This window comes from Spermophilus citellus (genome assembly GCF_964194105.1).
Source record: "Spermophilus citellus genome assembly, chromosome: 10".
NCBI lineage: Eukaryota > Metazoa > Chordata > Mammalia > Rodentia > Sciuridae > Spermophilus > Spermophilus citellus.
The window spans coordinates 89,350,258-89,367,968 of record NC_138197.1 but is presented as its reverse complement, the minus strand read 5'-3'; the positions used below and the strand labels follow the sequence as shown (position 1 = coordinate 89,367,968).

The 17,711-nt window shown below is 42.3% G+C and overlaps 1 protein-coding gene across 3 annotated transcripts in view; it reads left to right on the top strand.

Moving 5' to 3' along the window:
• The window catches only part of BEST3 (bestrophin 3), a 51,609-nt gene extending 35,693 nt beyond the window's left edge, over positions 1-15,916 (top strand). For 2 of the 3 annotated variants that reach the window (XM_081309472.1, XM_081309473.1), the window contains one exon: positions 706-15,915. In XM_081309472.1, coding sequence (XP_081165598.1) covers positions 706-1,618 — 913 coding nt within the window. In that variant the 3' untranslated portion in view covers positions 1,619-15,915. Of the gene's footprint in view, positions 1-705 lie in introns of all 3 variants that reach the window. The other variant, XM_081309474.1, reaches the window with a different exon arrangement.
• Positions 15,917-17,711: the final 1,795 nt, after the last annotated feature.

Here is a 17,711-nt window from a genome sequence, read left to right as displayed (position 1 = left end):
GCATTACAATGTTTGTGTATGGGTCAGTATCTGCAGTTTCGGGCATCCACTGGTGGTCTTGGAATATGTCTCCACAGATAGGGGAGTGGGGCTACTATAAAGTGGAATTTTTCCAGAAACTATAAGATAGGTGATGATGTCATCACTTAGCCACTAAATAGAACATGTGTTCTACATCCTTGTGTTTTTAACATTCCTCAGTTATAATTTCAGATATAGTAAAGAGCAATAGACATAACCTAAATAAACAGGTCTCTTTGGGGTACTCAATAATATTTAAAAGTCCTCAGAGCCTGGTGCAGTGGCACAGGCCTGTAATCCCAGCAGCTTGGGAGGCTAAGGCAAGAGGATCTTGAGTTCAAAGGTAGCCTCAGCAAAAGTGAGGTGCTAGACAACTCAGTGAGACCCTGCCCCTAAATAAAATACAAAATAGGGCTGGGGATGTGGCTCAGTGGTTGAGTGTCCCTGAGTCCAATCCCCAGTACTCAACAACAAATAAATAGATAGATAGATAGATAGATAGATAGATAGATAGATAGATAGATAAAATAGTGAAAGGGCCTCAGACTAAACAGTTGGAGAACCTTGGCTAGACTATCTCAAGTTAAAGTCTCCCTTCCCTATCTCCAAAATCTGTAATGCAAAATGTCAAACCCATCTCCTAACGTCAGAGTCTGCCCCCAATGCCTTCTGTCATTGTTTCAGGCACTCTGAGTCTGACTTCCCTGGCGAGGAGTGGCTGTGGGACTATGAGAAGCACGGCCAACGGCATTCGATGATCAGGAGAGTCAAGCGGTTCCTGAGTACCCACGAGCACCCCGCCAGCCCCAAGAGGAGGAACTTTGGGAGGCAGGCCAGCGACAGCTCCATGTTATTCCCGCTCAGCCCAGCTCGCGACCTGCTGGACGTGCCCTCAAGAAACCCCCACAGAGCTTCGCCCACTCGGAAACAGTCCCCCTCCCTCGAGAGCAGTCCCAAGATGCACTCCAGCATGGGAGAGCTGTCCACAATCAGGGAGACCAGCCGGACCAGCACTCTGCAGAGCCTGACCCCGCAGTCCAGTGTGCGGGCCTCCCCCACCAAAATGCCACAGGTCCCCGAGGTACTGGTCACCAATGCTGAAGCTCCAGAGCCCTCTTACGAAGGCCACCACCATGACTCCGCTACCTCCATCTTGAGCTTAGAGTTCACCGGGGTTCAACCCAGCAGGACTGGGCAGCAGGAGGACCCAGCGGGACTCCTGGCCCCCTCCGAAAAGGGGACACTTCCTCTGGGGCCTATTCCTCAGACTGGTCCAGATAGCGACGAGAGACACCTTTTTCTGTTGGAGGAAGACCCAACTGAGGATAGGTTCCCCAAAAGGTGGAGTCTCCCAGAGTTCCGCGAGTCTAACCACACCTCCCTGGCAAACCTAGGTCCAGATCCCCTGAGCCCCGTGCCCGCTCTGTTGATCCACACGGAAACGTCCTCAGAGACCAGTGGAACCAACTATGGGGTTGGCTCTGGAGTCTCTCCTGATATGCTGTACTTAATGGAAAACCTGGACACCCAGGAAACCGATATCCTAGAATTTAACAACGAGCAAACGGGGGGAATGCCACAAAGTTCTAGGACCTAGTTCTAGCCTAGATTCGTACTTTACCAAAAGCTCAGCATTAGTCCCAGAATACCCAAGGGGCTCGTCTTTTTTTTTTTTTTTTTAAATCACACAATAAGCTACTTAGAACATTGAAGGGCATTAGGATCCTTTTTGAAAACCATGAAAATCAAACAAATTCACATCATCCCCAAATGGCTATCATGGAAGTTATGCACACCATATTGAATTATCCTAACCAATAAGGAGTCTTGTGTAAATATATATGACTTAGAAATTCACAGATTATTATCTTTGGAAAGGGCCTTATAGATCATAGTCCAATCCCCTAGATACAAAATCCAAGACAGATTCTCTCTTTCTTTTCTCTTTCTTTTTTTTTTCTTCCTTTTTTCCTTCTTTTCTTTAACTATAAAGACGGGAGATGGATCAGAATGCCAAAGGCTCTTTTGTATTTACAATATTTTGGGGCTTTCCATTGACCTCACTCCCACTTTTCTATAACTGTTATTATTAACGTTTTCCAATTCTTAAGCTCCATCCATGTTAGAAAGTTTCATTTCTCTTCAATCTTCCTTTTTTCTTTCCCTTTTATTCTGTTATTCTGTTTTTTCCTTTCCCTTTTCCTTGTCTTGCTCCTTCTCCAATGACTCACCCGTTTTACAGGTGAGAGTATTTTATAGTATTTTTTCTTTCCAGCTCTGTGGCTTGCTTGCTTCTTGCCATGGTATTCAAAATATGAGGAACTGGCAAAACATCCTACCAATTAATCAATGATGTTAACAGATCTCCCACTCTTCCAGTCTCATTGTAGAAGGGGTGTTGGAGTTGATGGTGACCATTCTCTCAAAGCCATTGCTGTTTCTTTCTTTTTCTACTCTTTGATCTTGGACACTGGAGAAACTAAAGCCAAGAGGATATGAAACTTGCATAATCAATTGCTGTGGAACCAAAGTATAACATGGCTCAAATCTGTTTAACTTGAACTCTGAAACAAAAAATCCCAATTGTGTCACAATGTGGGACCAGTTACTGTGTCTAGCAGGTAATTTGAAATGAAAGAGGATATTGGAGCTGGCTGGATAATGGGGTCCAGGACTGCATGATGGGGATTGGATATTGACTGAGTCCCTCTTTTAGGGTGGCCATGTGTTGAACCTCCCAACAAGGACTTCCTGAGGCTCACCACTCTCATTTGTTGTCTGATAAAGCCTGGCTACCTATGGTTTAAGAAATAAAATCATCCTAAGCTAAAACTTACTGGGTGCTCACAGTGTTCCAGGCAGTGGCATGCAAAGTTCACAGATAATGTCTCTAATCCCCATAGGAATCCTGTGGGATCAATATACTATTATATTCATTTTGAAGATGAAGAAGAGGTGTTGAAGAAGTGAAGTAATGTGTCTAAAATCTCACAGTCAGGAGGATCTGGCTCAAAAGCACACACTCTTAACCATTGTGCTTCCTCACTACCCTGTGCTGTCTGTAAAGCCCTGAATCTGCCTGCAGTTTGCCTGGCGTTCTACTCCAAGGGAGCTATTATGGTTTAGATATGAGGTATCCCCCAAGAGCTCATGTGTGAGACAATGTAAGAAAGTTCAGAGGTGAAATGATTGGGCTATGAGACTCTTAACCTTATCAACTCATTAACCCTTAATTGGGCAGTAATTGTAAGTAGGTAGGATGTGGCTGGAGGAAGTAGTCACTAGAGGCATGGCTTTGGGGTTTATAATTTGTCTGGTGAGTGGAGAGCTCTCTGCTTCTTGATTGCTTTCCTCTTGATTTGCTTTCCTCCACCACACCCTTCACCATGATGTTCTGCCTCATCCTGTACACAGAGAAATGGAGTCAGTCCTCTATGGACTGAGATCTCTGGAATCATGAGCGCTAAATAAACTTTTCCACCTCTAAAATTGTTCTTGTCAGGTCTTTTGTTCCCAGCAATGAAAAGCTGACTAAAACAGGAACTTTGCCCAAATTCAGTTCATGCTGAATCTCTCCAGCCTTGGAGGACTCTGTGGGTCCTGCCTGCCTAAGTCTACCTGCATCTTTCATGCATTCAAAGAGGAGAGCAACACTCCAATTTTGAACCCTAGCCACAGGCCTCTTCATTTTTCATGACAGAAGAAAGTTGTCAGGATCCTTCTCTCCCTTGCCCCACTCCTCCTAATGTGCAGTGTTATAATTAGCATGTTTTCATAAGATATCCAATCTCAGTGGGCCTTTTAAGCTACATGAGAGCAATGATTTTACTTTAACTAGCTTTTCTCAAAGAACTTAATGGAAATAATATTAGAAGAAATGCTACACATTGGTGATTCTCTATATCAGTTGATAGAGCATTGAGAGAGCACTGACATTCCCAAAACATTACTTACAAACTACGGGATCAAGCCCTAATGTGAGACTTCTAAAAGGCCAGAACCCTATGCTCCTTCCAGTCATTAGCCTCTTCATGCAATTTTCTTGAGTGTTTCAACTTATGTCCTTTCCTTCTCTTTGGCTCCATGTATTCAAATTCAAATAAATTTCCATTTAGCTGCTTTTGAAATATAATCAATTTCATTCCTAAATCCAAGGTGATAAATTATACACAAATCAAATAATATCTTTTGTGGAGGAATAGGAGAGCATTCATTTACCTCTACTTCCATCCTTGCCTTATGCATGTTCATCCAGAAAATTATTTAATTTCCTCAATATTTCTTCACAATTTGAGATGACCTCCCATTTTCTCCTTGCACAGAAAGCTGAATTATGACTTGTTCAATGAGCCCATCTGGAAGAAATCAACTATAAATTCAAGCCAGCAATTTCCCTGAGCAGATGAAGAGATTCTCTATTCATTCTAAAATAAGTTTCACCCAGCACAGACCAAGGTTGCAAAAACAAGGATTTCTTCTCATATGCCTGATTTCATTGCCTATCTAGCTCATTTTCTCCTGAGCACTGAAATGCACCTGGATGCATGGTCCCATGGCCTGGAGGCTCAGTCTTTTGGACTTGACCATTCCAAGAACAGGCTCAGCTTAACTGTAGTCTACAAGCCAGAAAATGCAGTGGGGCCCAGCCCTATTTGTTTCCTTCTCTCCCTGCTCTCCAGAGACATTGCTGCTCTGAACTGGGGTCCAAGTTCATGAAGGTAAAGGCTCACTAATGTTTTCTGTTTTCCAAGAATTTAGAGAAGACTAGTCCCTGGCAAAACAAAGACAGCCGTTCCCTTTCCTTCTTTTATTATCTGTCAGCTTCCCGACTCATCACCTCCACTACCCTGAACATCCATTTCCAACCCTGTTCATCTAAGCTATAGAAAACATTTTAAACAGAATGAGAATGGAGAATGTAAAAATTACCATAAATGCAAAGAAAAGGCTCACTTAAACATATACCTCTTTTTTTTCAATGTTTAACCCCTCTAATGTCTTTCTTCTCCAGAGAAATTGGTTCAGTCTTGAGACCTTTATAGCCATAAAATTTTGCTCACTGAGAATCTGTGCTTCCTGGGCTGCCGTGTGGTATAACGGAGTAAGTACTACACAACCTGCATGGGAATTCTGACTTGAACAAGCACCCATCCTCCTGGATTTCATATTTTTGTCTGTAAAATGTGCTGTTGTCTGGATTGTGTCCCCAGGCCATTGTGAGGCATTGTGAAAGTGGGTGGGAGAAGACAGGGACCACAGGCTGGGCTGTGTGGATGATAGGCAAGATTGGCATTGATCCCCTGGGATTCACCCTGAACTCCATTTGGCAATTTATTCTCTGAGATTCTAATCTCTTTCTTTACGAAGCTTTTCTTCTAACATTCACAGCATTAAGCTTCCAATTTATCAATCCTGTCATTCCCTTTGGGCTTCTTTTTTCTTCTAGATGCTTCCCAACTTCCATATCTTCCTTCTCTCTGGCATATTTTATCATTCCTTCACTCACCATGGTATCCCAGGCCTCATCACAGGGAGATGAATTCCTCCCTAACCAATTATGCACATCCCTCAATGAAAACGTGGAAGTAGAAAAAAATTAATTGCACTTGTTATTTCCACTATAAATCTAGAGGATTTAGAACCCTTGGTTCAAGATTAGAAGACCCTCTTAGGGATTCTAGTCTCCCTAAACCTGGTCTTCAGTCAGCTAATTAGGAATAATATCTACAACTGTTTAAAAAAAAACTCCTAAGCAAATTATAACCTAATTCCACCTGCTCTCCCCCATCACAACCATCTACATGATCAACAACAAACATTTCCTGATGTTCTGTGCTACAGATAGAGAAAGCCAAGGACTTACTCATTTCATCTAAACTGTCTCAGGTAGGTTCTCAATTCTGTCACACACTTTTTGTTTTTCTTAGTTCTATGAACTCTAATTTTTAGAAGTCTTTTCCACTGATATGGCCACTGAGTTGAAAGAACTAATTCAAGAACACCAGGATTGTTCTCTGATTACAAGTTTACAAAACCCAGAAGGATTCCAACCCATTGACAAAGCTTGAGCAGCTTGACCCCAAAGTTCACATCTCTCAACTCCCATCAGCACTCCACATGTGCAGTCAGCTAGTCTCTGGCCATGGAAAGTTGAAAATGAAGAACTTTTCCCTGTAAAATACAGTCTTGAATACCACATTTGCCCAAATATTCAACTAGACAGGAAGTTTTGTTTGTTGTATTTCTGAATTAGTTCAGAAATTGTCCTAAATCTTCCTTTTGCCACACTTGGATTTAGCCAGATAGTTCCCTGGAACCATCTTCTCTGAGCTTCTAGTTTTAGATATTTGCCTAACAGAAGAAGGAAAGAGAATTCTGCATCCTGTATCCTGAAAACAAGAACATTTCTAAACTAGATGTTATGCAAAAATGTTGGTGTTACCCTGGTTCTTTGTGGGCCAGTGGCTCTCAACTAGATGTGGCTTTGCACTCAGGAGACCTTTGGCAAAGTCTGGAGAGGTTTTGGTTGTCATACTGGGGGTGTTCCTGGCATCTGGTAGGTAGAGGCCAAGAGGGCTGCTCGATATCCTGCTGTGAGCAGGATAGACACCACAGCTGTCTGGCCCCAAACAGCAAGCTTAGGAAATCTGATTTAGGCTAAGGGAAAGTAGAAATGAGACAACTATCCAGAAGATTAATGATGGGAGATGAACTACGGAAAGAAATAGAACTTAAGAGAACAGATGAATCCAGCAGCTGCTAAATCCCTATTCCACACACAAGCTGTGCAGTAATCGCCATTTCTCTTTTGATGCTGGAGGATCTGATATCTCAAATTCAGAGAAACTGAAAGATTTGGATTTGAAACCTGAAGTTCACTCTTAGAGAATTCCTTGGATGCTGTTACCAGTAAGAGTAAGTGCCATTGCTGGCATGATAGGAATTTTTGGAGATTGTAGTTTGTTTAAAGGGTGACAATAATATATTCTGCCAAACATTATTTAAGAACCTGTACCAATGAACTTCTAGGCTATAGATAGATAAACAACTGATCCATCTTCAGCTTTTCAAAATGTCTTGTTTAGGACCAAACAAATAAACTGTATCTTCTTGACAGACAATTTGGCACTTTATTTTTTTTTTTATAGGAGGGATTTTTAGTAGAAAATAGTTACAATGGATAGGAGGGGTTTACTTCCTTCTCCTGGGCCAAACTCATAGATTCCCTGGCACATCCAAGACAGTAACATCAAGGAATCCATGAAGTCCTGGATGATGTCACCAGTTAGATCTTTATTCATAGTCTTTCATTAAGCCAATACTTAGTGTCAGGCATTCAGCTAAAGGTGGTTGCCCAGGAAGTTCCACTGCACCCAGTCTCCCTCACTGATTTGCAGGTCTAGTAATAAAATGCCTTCCAGAGTTCAATAATGTTTGCTGCTCTCTGTTTCCTTTCATCCCCAATCCTATTCCCCCTCCTTCTTATTTTAGTTTGCTTAATGTGAAATCCTCTGTATAAACTCTGACAAAGGGTATGTGTGTCATGGTTTTGTGTGTAAGTATTGGGTTTTTTTTTTTAACTATTGCTTTTATTTTATTTATTTGTTTCGTTTTTGCAGTGCTGGAGATTGAACCCAGATGTACTCTACCATTAATGTACATCCCCAACCCTTTTTATTTTTCATTTTGTAACAAGGCCTCCCTAAGTTGCTGAGCCCAGCCTTGAACTTGACATTCTCCTGCCTCAGCCTCCTGACTCGTTAGGATTACAGGTGTGTGCCACCACACCTGGTAAAGTGTTTTTAACTTACTAAATGTTTTCATATTACAGGTCAACTGTCTCTGTTTTTCATTCAGTACTAGGGTCTTAAGATCCCCCAATTGTGTACGTCTAATCCATTGCTTCTGACTGCTGCATACTCCAGGAAGTCTGATATCTTACCCACTTCCCCAATTGCCTCACGCCCTTCTACAGGAGTCTCTCTCTCTTTTTTTTTTTCCATCAATAACATTGTTTATTAATTCTGTTTTTATTTATTCTAGTTAATTATATGTGACAGAATTCCTTTTGACACATCATTCATAAATGGAACATAATTTCTCATTATTCTGGTTGTACATGATGTAGAATTACACCAGTCATGTAATCATATATGCACATAGAGTAATAGTGTCCAGATGAATAGAAAAAGAAAACGTGGTGTATATACATATGGAATATTACCATTAAAAAAGAATGAAATTATGGGATTTGCTGGTAAATGGGTGGAACTAGAGAATATCATGCTAAGCAAAATAAGCCAATCCCAAAGAACCAAAGGCCGAATGTTTTCTCTTCTTTGCAGATGATAATTCATAATAAAGGATGGGGAGGCCTAGGGAAGAATAGAGGTATTTTGGATTAGACAGGCGGGGGTAAAGGGAGGCGAGGGGATGTGGGGATAGGAAGGATAGTAGAATGAATCAGACATTATTACATGAGTCTCTTCCTAAATTCACAGAAGCATTTCTTCAGAGTGTGTAGACCTGAAAGTAGATTGGTTTCTCGAAGAAGCGCAAAAGCATCTTGCATCTTTACTCCCCACCTCAAGCTGACATCACCTCCATTTCTGATTTTTCCAGTCTAACAAGTGTAACATGACACTCACCTGTTGACTAATAGGCATTTACTTATGTGGTCACAGATGCATGTGAGGATTTCTTCCTATGCTAGTTCATTCTTTTGAGACTTCTCTTCTGAAAATACCTTTTCAAATTCTTTGCTCTTAAAAGGAATTCTATATTTTTCTTGTTGATTTTTAAGAATTCCTTTGATTTTCTAGAATGATAGCACACTTTTGTTGGGTTGATACATTGCAATGGTCTTGTCCAATCCTTTGCAGGTCTGTTATAAGCATCCATGGTGTCATTTGTTGAATAGAATCCTTCATTTGATTGAATTTTGTCAAGTTATTGTTTCATGCTTTTGAAATTTTGAATAAGAAATCCTTCCCATCCCTATTGTCATGGTATTTGCCTACAGTTTTGTTCAGTTACCTTTACAACATTAGGTAGGGAGCAGTTTTATTTTTTCCACAGAATTAACCAGTTTCTCTGCAGTCCCTCCTACTAAATGACCAGTTTATAAGTTCCATGCATTTCATGCCAATCAGAAACCCTGGTATGAAACAAATAGCCTCTGAGAGAGATGACAGACAGGATGGTATGAACGGAAAAAAGATGAGCCCTAAACCCTGCAAGCTCTGGCTCCTGCCTACCAAGTACAAACCTTCTGTCTGTTGACTGGCAACTTTTCCCCCTTCAGTGCCCAGGGTGTTTAAAGTCTTTTAACACTTATCTGCACAATAGCTCACTAAAAATAGGCCATCTCTTTTATCAGAGAGACGCTAAGCTACAACAGGAAAGCTTGATGCATAAGGAGCTGTTGCTGAACGAGAAACAGAGATAGTGTTACACAGAGAGTTCAGGATCCTTCCCCACTCAGAAGAAAGCAGGATCAGATCCAGAGACATGGAGTCCACAATCCAACTGCATTTAGACCCCAGATCAGCAAAAATTGAGGCACTACTCCAGGCCAGCACCACTGGGTCTGTTGGCTCCCATCTGCCCATAGAGCAGGGCTTTCCCACAGCCCCAGTACTTACTCTTGAAACAGGCTGTGCTCAGAGATGAGTGAATATTAGGTGTTTATTGCCTGTTCTTAAAAATCAGCTGCCATGTGGAATGGTCACAGATGGTTTCACAAGCAAACTAATCTCATCTTGCCCTCGTTCTCAGTATTCTTCATTGCCAAAGAACAAGAGTTTCTGGAAGGGGCTCTCTCCTGGCTACCACTGATATGTTTATTATTCCTTTTAGGGTCATCAGACCCTAAAAATTCCAAAGGGAAAGCACTCTTAAAGACTAGAAAACATTTTCAAACAAACAAACAAAAAAATCAGTCATTTTGTTTCCCAATTGGGTTCATTCCTGTAATCCCAGCTGCTTGGGTGGCTGAGACAGGAGGTTCACAATTTCAAAAGCAGCCTCAGCAAAGGCGAGAAACTAGTCATCTCAGTGAGACCCTGTCTCTAAATAAAATACAAAATAGGGCTGGGGATGTGGCTCAGTAGTTGATTGCCCCTGAGTTCAATCCCTGGTACAAAAAAAAAAAAAAAAATGGGTTTCAATTACTTTTGTAACTTAACCAAGTGGCAGATTTCTCAATGGTGTACTTATTCACCTCTTCAATGTAGTTTTGCTCCTACTGGTCTCAATTCAGAGACTATGTGCCTCCTGGTACTCTGCAGGGAAAGAAGTTTAGCTGGTGAGAGGCCAGGTGGGATAAGGCCATTATCGTGGGTAGAGTGGAATGCTCTCCTATCTCAGGAGGCAGCCATATCCCTTCCACTGGAATGTGAGCTCCATTCTCTAGCTCTTCCAACCAAAAAAACATTATATGAATGAATGCTTGAAGGAAAGAAAGGATAAATAAATAAAACCTAGGCTGGGATTGTAGTCAGTGGTAGAGTGCTCGTGGCACATGTGGAGGGCACTGGATTTGATCTTCAGCACCAAATAAAATAAAGATATTGTGTCCATCTACAATTAAAATAACTAACTAAATAAATAAAACCAAGTTAGCCCCAGATCCAAAGTCAAGAAACCTGAAGATCTCAATCTAATGTGACCACAGACTTCACTGTGTGGTCTCAATCAAAACTGGACTCTGGACTCCATATTTCTAAAATGAATGGTTAACTTTTGCTTTGACAGCACACCTACTACTAAAATTAGAAGTGTACAGATAAAGAAACTGGCATTTAGTAAAGTGAAATAGTGTACCTATGTCACAGAACTGATAATTAGCAGAGCTAAAATTCAAAACCTCAGGTCTTCACATAAACTATCAGGCATATATATCATTTCCTTGAAGGATAGCCCAACCCTAGAGTATAGATCTCTTTTTTCAAATATTTTTTTTAGTTGCCAATACTTTATTTATTTATATGCTGTGCTGAGAATCCAACCCAATACCTCACACATGATAGGCAAGTACTCTACCACTGAGCCACAACACCAGCCCCAAATATATCTCTTCTTATAGAAGTATTCCACACAATTACACCTGTTCTCCTTGTGACCCCTTCCTTCAGCGGCAACAACCTAAACTTCTGTGTATAACATACAACTCTACCTTGTCACTAATCAAAGCTTCTTTGGCTGCTCGAAGCAAGCCTTTGGATCCAGTGCAAGATCACTGTTCCTTCTTCTGTGTGCACATGTGAGGTTTTTAGGTCTGTGGACTACTCTCAGAACACAGAAACCACATTAAATGTGTGGTGACCTATGTGAATTCAACTGTGTGAACTTGACAAAGGAAAGAGAAACCCTTGTTCACATGCCTAAAGAAGAGACCATCTCATGTCCACCCTTCTCCCTAGGGAACATGTGCCTCAGAGTGAGTAGGAGACCACAGGTGTAAATCTGACTCAGTCAGCCCCGATTCCAGCGTGCTAAGAATGATTCTGATTTTAAAGGCACACTAGAATGTTCCAAACAACTCAACTCCTAAACCCAAGCCAATCATTTCTTCTGCTGCTCAACTGAAAAACATCTACCATTCTTTATCATCCAAGCATGTGGACATCAGAAAAAGGCACTTTATTAGCCATCAGCAGGGTACCTTCCTAAGAAAGTTTTAATGGTCATTTGCAACCTATGAGGGTTCTCATATGAGCTAACTTTTAGGGATTGATGCCTGCATAAGGTCAACATCCATCAGCCAAGGGTTTATACTGGGGGATCCCAAAGGATGCGTTTCCGTGAAGAGAAGTGTGACAGTGGAAGTACTTAAAGCAATTGTACTGAATGTGGTTTTCTTTCTTTCTTTCTTTCTTTCTTTCTTTCTTTCTTTCTTTCTTTCTTTCTTTCAACAAAATAATGTTTACTAATAAGTTTTTTACTTAGAAATCTGAGATAGATGTTCAACTTTGTGGAAAACTGGTATCTGGTGTAAATCTGATTTTCAGATAGCTCTTTTGAACCAGGATTCTCCAATTTACCACCATCTCTCCCACTCCCCATTGCCTCATACTAGGCCTGCTCCATTCACTTGTTGCCTGGGTAGCCCTAGTAGGTTTGTTTTTGTTTTGTTTTGTTTTGTTTTTGGTACCATGGATTGAGCTCAGGGACACTTTACCACTGAGCTATATCCTCAGTCCTTTTTAATATTTTACTTAGAAACCAGGGTCTCACTGAGTTGATAAGACTGGCTTTGAACTCACAATCCTCCTGCCTCAGCTTCCTGAGCTGCTGGAATTACAGGCATGCACCATGGCACCTGGCCCTTCTAGGTATCTTGAGTTTTCAATTCTTTTACTGAAGCATCACTGGCTCCACAGTGAGATCCATAAATGTGGATAGAGGAAATGTAAATGTAGAGAATTAAAGTCTCAGATCACCTTTTTACTTATTAAACTATTACTATAAACTCTTAGCAGCCCCTTCCTATCTCTCAGACATTAAATCTGTATGCTTTTTTCTTTCTGACCTGCCTCTGGTGGAATGTACAGTCTTAGTATTCTCTCTGGCTCCATGACAGTGAGAATCATCCAAGACCCAGGGACTCCCAGCACTCACCAGCCTTGCTTGATCAGCCCTTGGCACATCCCAGATGACCCAGGAATTGCATGTCATTGCTGTGTTATTTTCACCGGAGAAACCTGAGCCTCTTTGCTCAGGTTAGCATGCCCACAGCTGCTGTTCATGGTACCCAGCAGGCTGGTTGACACTTGCCATGGGGAGGGGCAGCCGGAAGCCATCCTGCTATTTCCATCCATCAGCCTCAGGACCCATCAGTCACTCTGAGGTCAGCCCTTAGGTAACTGGCACAGAGCGCTGAACGATAGGGGCAACTGCACAGTCGGGAGATGAAACGTCGTGGAATTTCTAAAATCAGCTTTAATCTCCTGAGGAAAAAGGGCAAGCCCATAGGTGAAGGAAATAGAAGCAACAAACCAGAGTTAGTGAACTCTGTTAGTGTGAAGAAGAGATGGCTGAAAAGAGGATCAAACCCACTCACTGCTGGGAAACAAAGCTTCTAAAAGTTGTGAGGGGTCAGAAGTTGATAAGACTGTCGAGAACCCCCGAGTATAAGAGGCAGGATTGTGCCTGTGTTCCTGAGCTCTCTCCCTGACAGGAAGTGGCTTTGCATTTAGCCAACACAAAGGCCAAAGTCACTTTCCTCAGAATGTACTCCTAGGGATACTCAGGGACCTCTGGGATGCACCCTGAGGTGTTTGAGAGCAAGAGCAGAAAGCCCAGCAATCTGGAAATGACCCTCTCCTTCAACTCTCTCAGCAACATCCAAATGGCCTAGCCCCAGCTTTCTGGGCAATTCTCTGCAGCTGCCCAGCCTCCACTACCCAAGGCTCAGGGTTGATGCCACCCCTGAACACAGCATCTGCATATTCCACTCGGTGTGACCCCAATTAAACACATAGTAAAATTCAAATACGAACATGGCTCCTAGGATTCAGAGCTCTCCAGAGTTGGGGAAACCTAGAACTTAAAACTGCTCGTGCACATGATTCCATCCCTCAGGGCCTCCTACAAACCACAGAGCTCACAAGGGGTTGCATCGGCATCTCTGCCACCCTGCATATGACATGCTGTGGCTGGTACCCATAAGGTTGAAGGTGATCAACAACCACAACAGTTTCCTGCCATTTTGAATATTCCAGGAGCAGAGAAAGCAGAAAGCTTTTGATTTCATTTTACTTTCCATGCTTAAAACCAGACTTCAAAGGCAGCCTAGTCCATCTTTGTCAGGAGGAAAAGGCCTTGAACACACATGATAAGAATGTGAGCTTTGGGGAGCTGGGATCATTGCCCAGTGGTAGAGCGCTTGTCTAGCATGTGTGAGGCACTGGGTTTGATTCTCAGCACAACATATAAATAAATAAATAATAACATCCATAGACAACTAAAAAGAATGTGAGCTTTAGACTCAGATTGAATGGGTCCTGGAGCACCCTTTCCTTAGTACAAGTAATTTAACCTCTCTATGACTTGGTTTCCTTACAGATAAAATGGGAATGGAGTCATATCTGTTATTGTGGGTATTAAATGAGTTCATATAGAGAACCAGGTATGGTGGCACACACCTGTAATCCCAGCAACTCAGGAGGTTGAGGCAGGAGGATTTCTAGTTCAAGGCCAACCTGAGCATCTTGAGCAACTTAGCAAGCTCCTGTCTAAAAATAAATTTAAAAAAAGACCAGGAATGTAGCTCAGTGATAAAGCATCCCTGTGCTCAAAAAGAAAAGAAATTAGTTAATACACACAAAACTCAAAGCACATTGCCTATCATATAACAAATACTTAGTAATGTTTGCTATTAACTTTATATCATCATATTATAAAGTAGTATAGTGATTAAGAGCCAAGACTCTGTGTTCTAGTCACACTCAGGGTGAAACAGTGACAAGTAACCTGATGTCCCTTAGCCACAATTTCATCAACTACAATTTGGCATTAAATTGGCCAGGACCTACCTCACTGGGTTTTTTAAGATATTAAATAAAATTATGCATATAAAAGAAATAACACAGAGTCTCATGCAAAGTTACAGCTTACTAATTGTTAACTATTGGTATTGGTTAACAAAATGGGCCTGACTTTAGAGCAAAAATAAGATTTGAGAATTAATAGTTCTTCCCTAAAGGCATGAAAATTACTATTTTGCTGAATCAAATTATATGCATAATTTCGTAAATTTCTTACCGTGGACTAATTTAGCAAAACATTGTGTAGCAAACTCCGAAAGGCAGAGGTTTCTCAGGAGGCCAGCCCCAGCCTGCCTGCAGGGGGCAGCACTTTAGCATGCTAAGCTTTTGAAACCCCAGAGCAACCCTCCAGTTAAATCCATCTGAAAACAAGGGTAGAATCATGAAATCAAGTTCATCCCTGAGGGTGACCAAAGTTTCCAGATGCATTTGACATTGCCTCTGGGGGAAATTTGGGACATAGGGCTGGGAGTAGTCAGAGCCACCCCTAGGCTTTTGGGGAAAGGGCCTCTCTCTGTAAACAATTTGAGTCAGCCCAAATCAGCATGTCCGCTCAGAAAAACCACAGTTTCACTCTCCAGGCAGGAACTTCTTGGACCAGAACCTGGCCATGGCATACAGAACAATGCCGGAAGTCTCAGGGCACCTTGACCTGACTGTGCTGCACCCCAGCCCCAGTCCCAGACACAGGGAGGGACTTGAACATGAGAAACTTAGAGAAAAAGAGCTCCAAAATCACAGAGGGGCCTGGGGTGGGAACCAATTATTTAGGGGCAGGGATCTTGCATCCTGGGTATAAGGTGATAGAGGGGAAAGTAGAGGCAGGAAGCACCTGGTGAAGCGGGGGGGGGGGGGGGGGGGGAGGGAAAGGCAAAATGGGGAGGTGGGTCCCACATGACCTCCCCTAGGCCCACTCAGCAACCCCAGTGCTCTCCTTAAATTCTGAACAGCAAGCCAAAACACCCCACTAATCCAAGGGCAGGTGTTACAGATCAGGATTAAGAACAATCCCAGCACACACACATTATTTCTTAAAACAATTGCTAATGTTTAAAAACCCTTCCAAATGGATGGCTCACCAAAGTCAGAATCCAAGAAATGGGCAGCTGAGGGTCTCATGAGGGAGGGAAAATGACGTGACAAATTTGAGCGAGTCATCTGAGATCAGGGTGTTGACACAACAATTCCCTCCTGGGTGTATCTGGGGACATTGGTCCGGTCGACAAATGTAAAGTCAAAATTTTGAGACCAAGAAATCTCTGAAATAAAGAGTTGATTGAGCTGTTACAGATGCTGGCTGAAAGATGTTGGATGGGGAGCTGGGATTGTGGCTCAGTGGTAGAGCACTTGCCTAGCATGTTCGAGGCCCTGGGTTTGGTCCTCAGCACCACATAAAAATAAAATAAAGATATTGTGTCCAACTACAACTAAAAAATAATTTTTTAAAAATATTTATTTTTAGTTGCAGTTGGACACAATACCTTTATTTGTTTGTATGTGGTGCTGAGGATCGAACCCAGGGCCTCGCGCCCGCTAGGCAAGCACGCTACCACTGAGCCACAAGGCCAGCCCAACTAAAAAATAAATATTTTTTTAAAAAAAGAAAGATGATGGATGGATGCAGTCCTGAGACAAATTCTCTAAGCCACCAGCATGGCCAGATAGAAACTGGAAAAGTATCCACTGAACCTAAAGGGTCAGGATTTTAGTAATGGAATTTGGGGGAAAAGAAACAAATTGTTTACACTGAAGAAACGGTTTATATTAGCTATGCATAAGAGAGATGGGACAGTGGGAAGCAGGAACAGGCCTGGGATAGGAAACTTGTCCATAAAGAGAGGTTTTTGCTACTTCTTGGCTGTTGGTTCCAAAAACAGAATGCAGTGTGGTACTGAAGTGCGATCTTCAGCATGCAAGAAGGGCAATGTTCAGAGTTTTTGTTTTGATGTTGGGGTTTTTGTTTTGTTTTGTTTGCATTTTCTTTGTTGAATGAAAATGAACTTCTCTTACCTCTTTCCTCTCCACAGTCTCTGACCTGTAACTTAACTCAGAACATCTCAGACTTTTCTGAGATGGACCAGGAAGGGAACAGAGAAAGTGAGGCTGCCAATAAAAGTATAACACAGCAGTAGCCTACGCAGAGACAGGGAGCTTAATACTTCATGTCCATCTGGGGCCCATCAGCTCCAGCTGGTCCTCTTATTTCAAATCAATGGGAGATGATGGGATGGAGAGCTCTTTATTTGCAGGACATCAAGGAACAGACCTCAGAGTTGCTGAGGCTCTAGGCTGTTAGAGTGAATGCTTTTGTTACCAGCAGAGTTGGGATCAGGTTCATATTCCACAGAGTCAAAGAATGAATGCCATGAACTCCATCAAGGTAAGCAAGAGCAGGAATTTTATTTAATGTGAGAAAAAGACAGAACTCCCAACACAATAGGCCTGGGAGAGGCAAATGTGCCATCTAAGTCGTGCAGTCTTTAAAAGGGACATAAGGGAAAGTTAAAAGTTCCTCTTGATTGGTTTCAATTGTCCCCTGGTGGGCAAGGGCCAGATTATGCCATTGCTCACTGTGAGATGGAGATTTGTGCACTATGAGAAACAAAAACTGTTTTAGGACATGCCAGGCATGTTAAAATAGCTGTCCCAGCCAGACACAGTGGTGTATGTGTGTAATACCAGTGGTACAGGAGGCCGAGACAGGAGGATCATGAGTTCAAAGCCAGTGTCAGCAACCGTGAGGTGCTAAGCAACTAATTGAGACCCTGTCTCTAAATAAAATACAAAATAGGGCTGGGGATGTGGCTCAATGGTTGAGTGCCCCCAAGTTCAAACTCCAGTACCCCCCTAAAAAAAGAATGGCTGTCCCCATGCCTGCCTTCTTATTGGCGTTTGCTGTCCCTTTCCTACCCTCCATTGCCTATTTTTCTTTCTCATTCCTCCCCCTCATAAGGGGAATCGGGCAATGACTGCCCTAGCTGCTTCAAGCTGAGAGAAGGTATAGAGGAGTAAAATATCCAGGTTTCCCTTTCAGGGATGATCAGGTTGATCGGGTTCATTGTAGAAGCCATCTTGGAACAACCATTCAGTAACTGCTTCCTGCTTTAAGGAGCATTGAGAAGCAGCAGCAAGGGTTTTCTG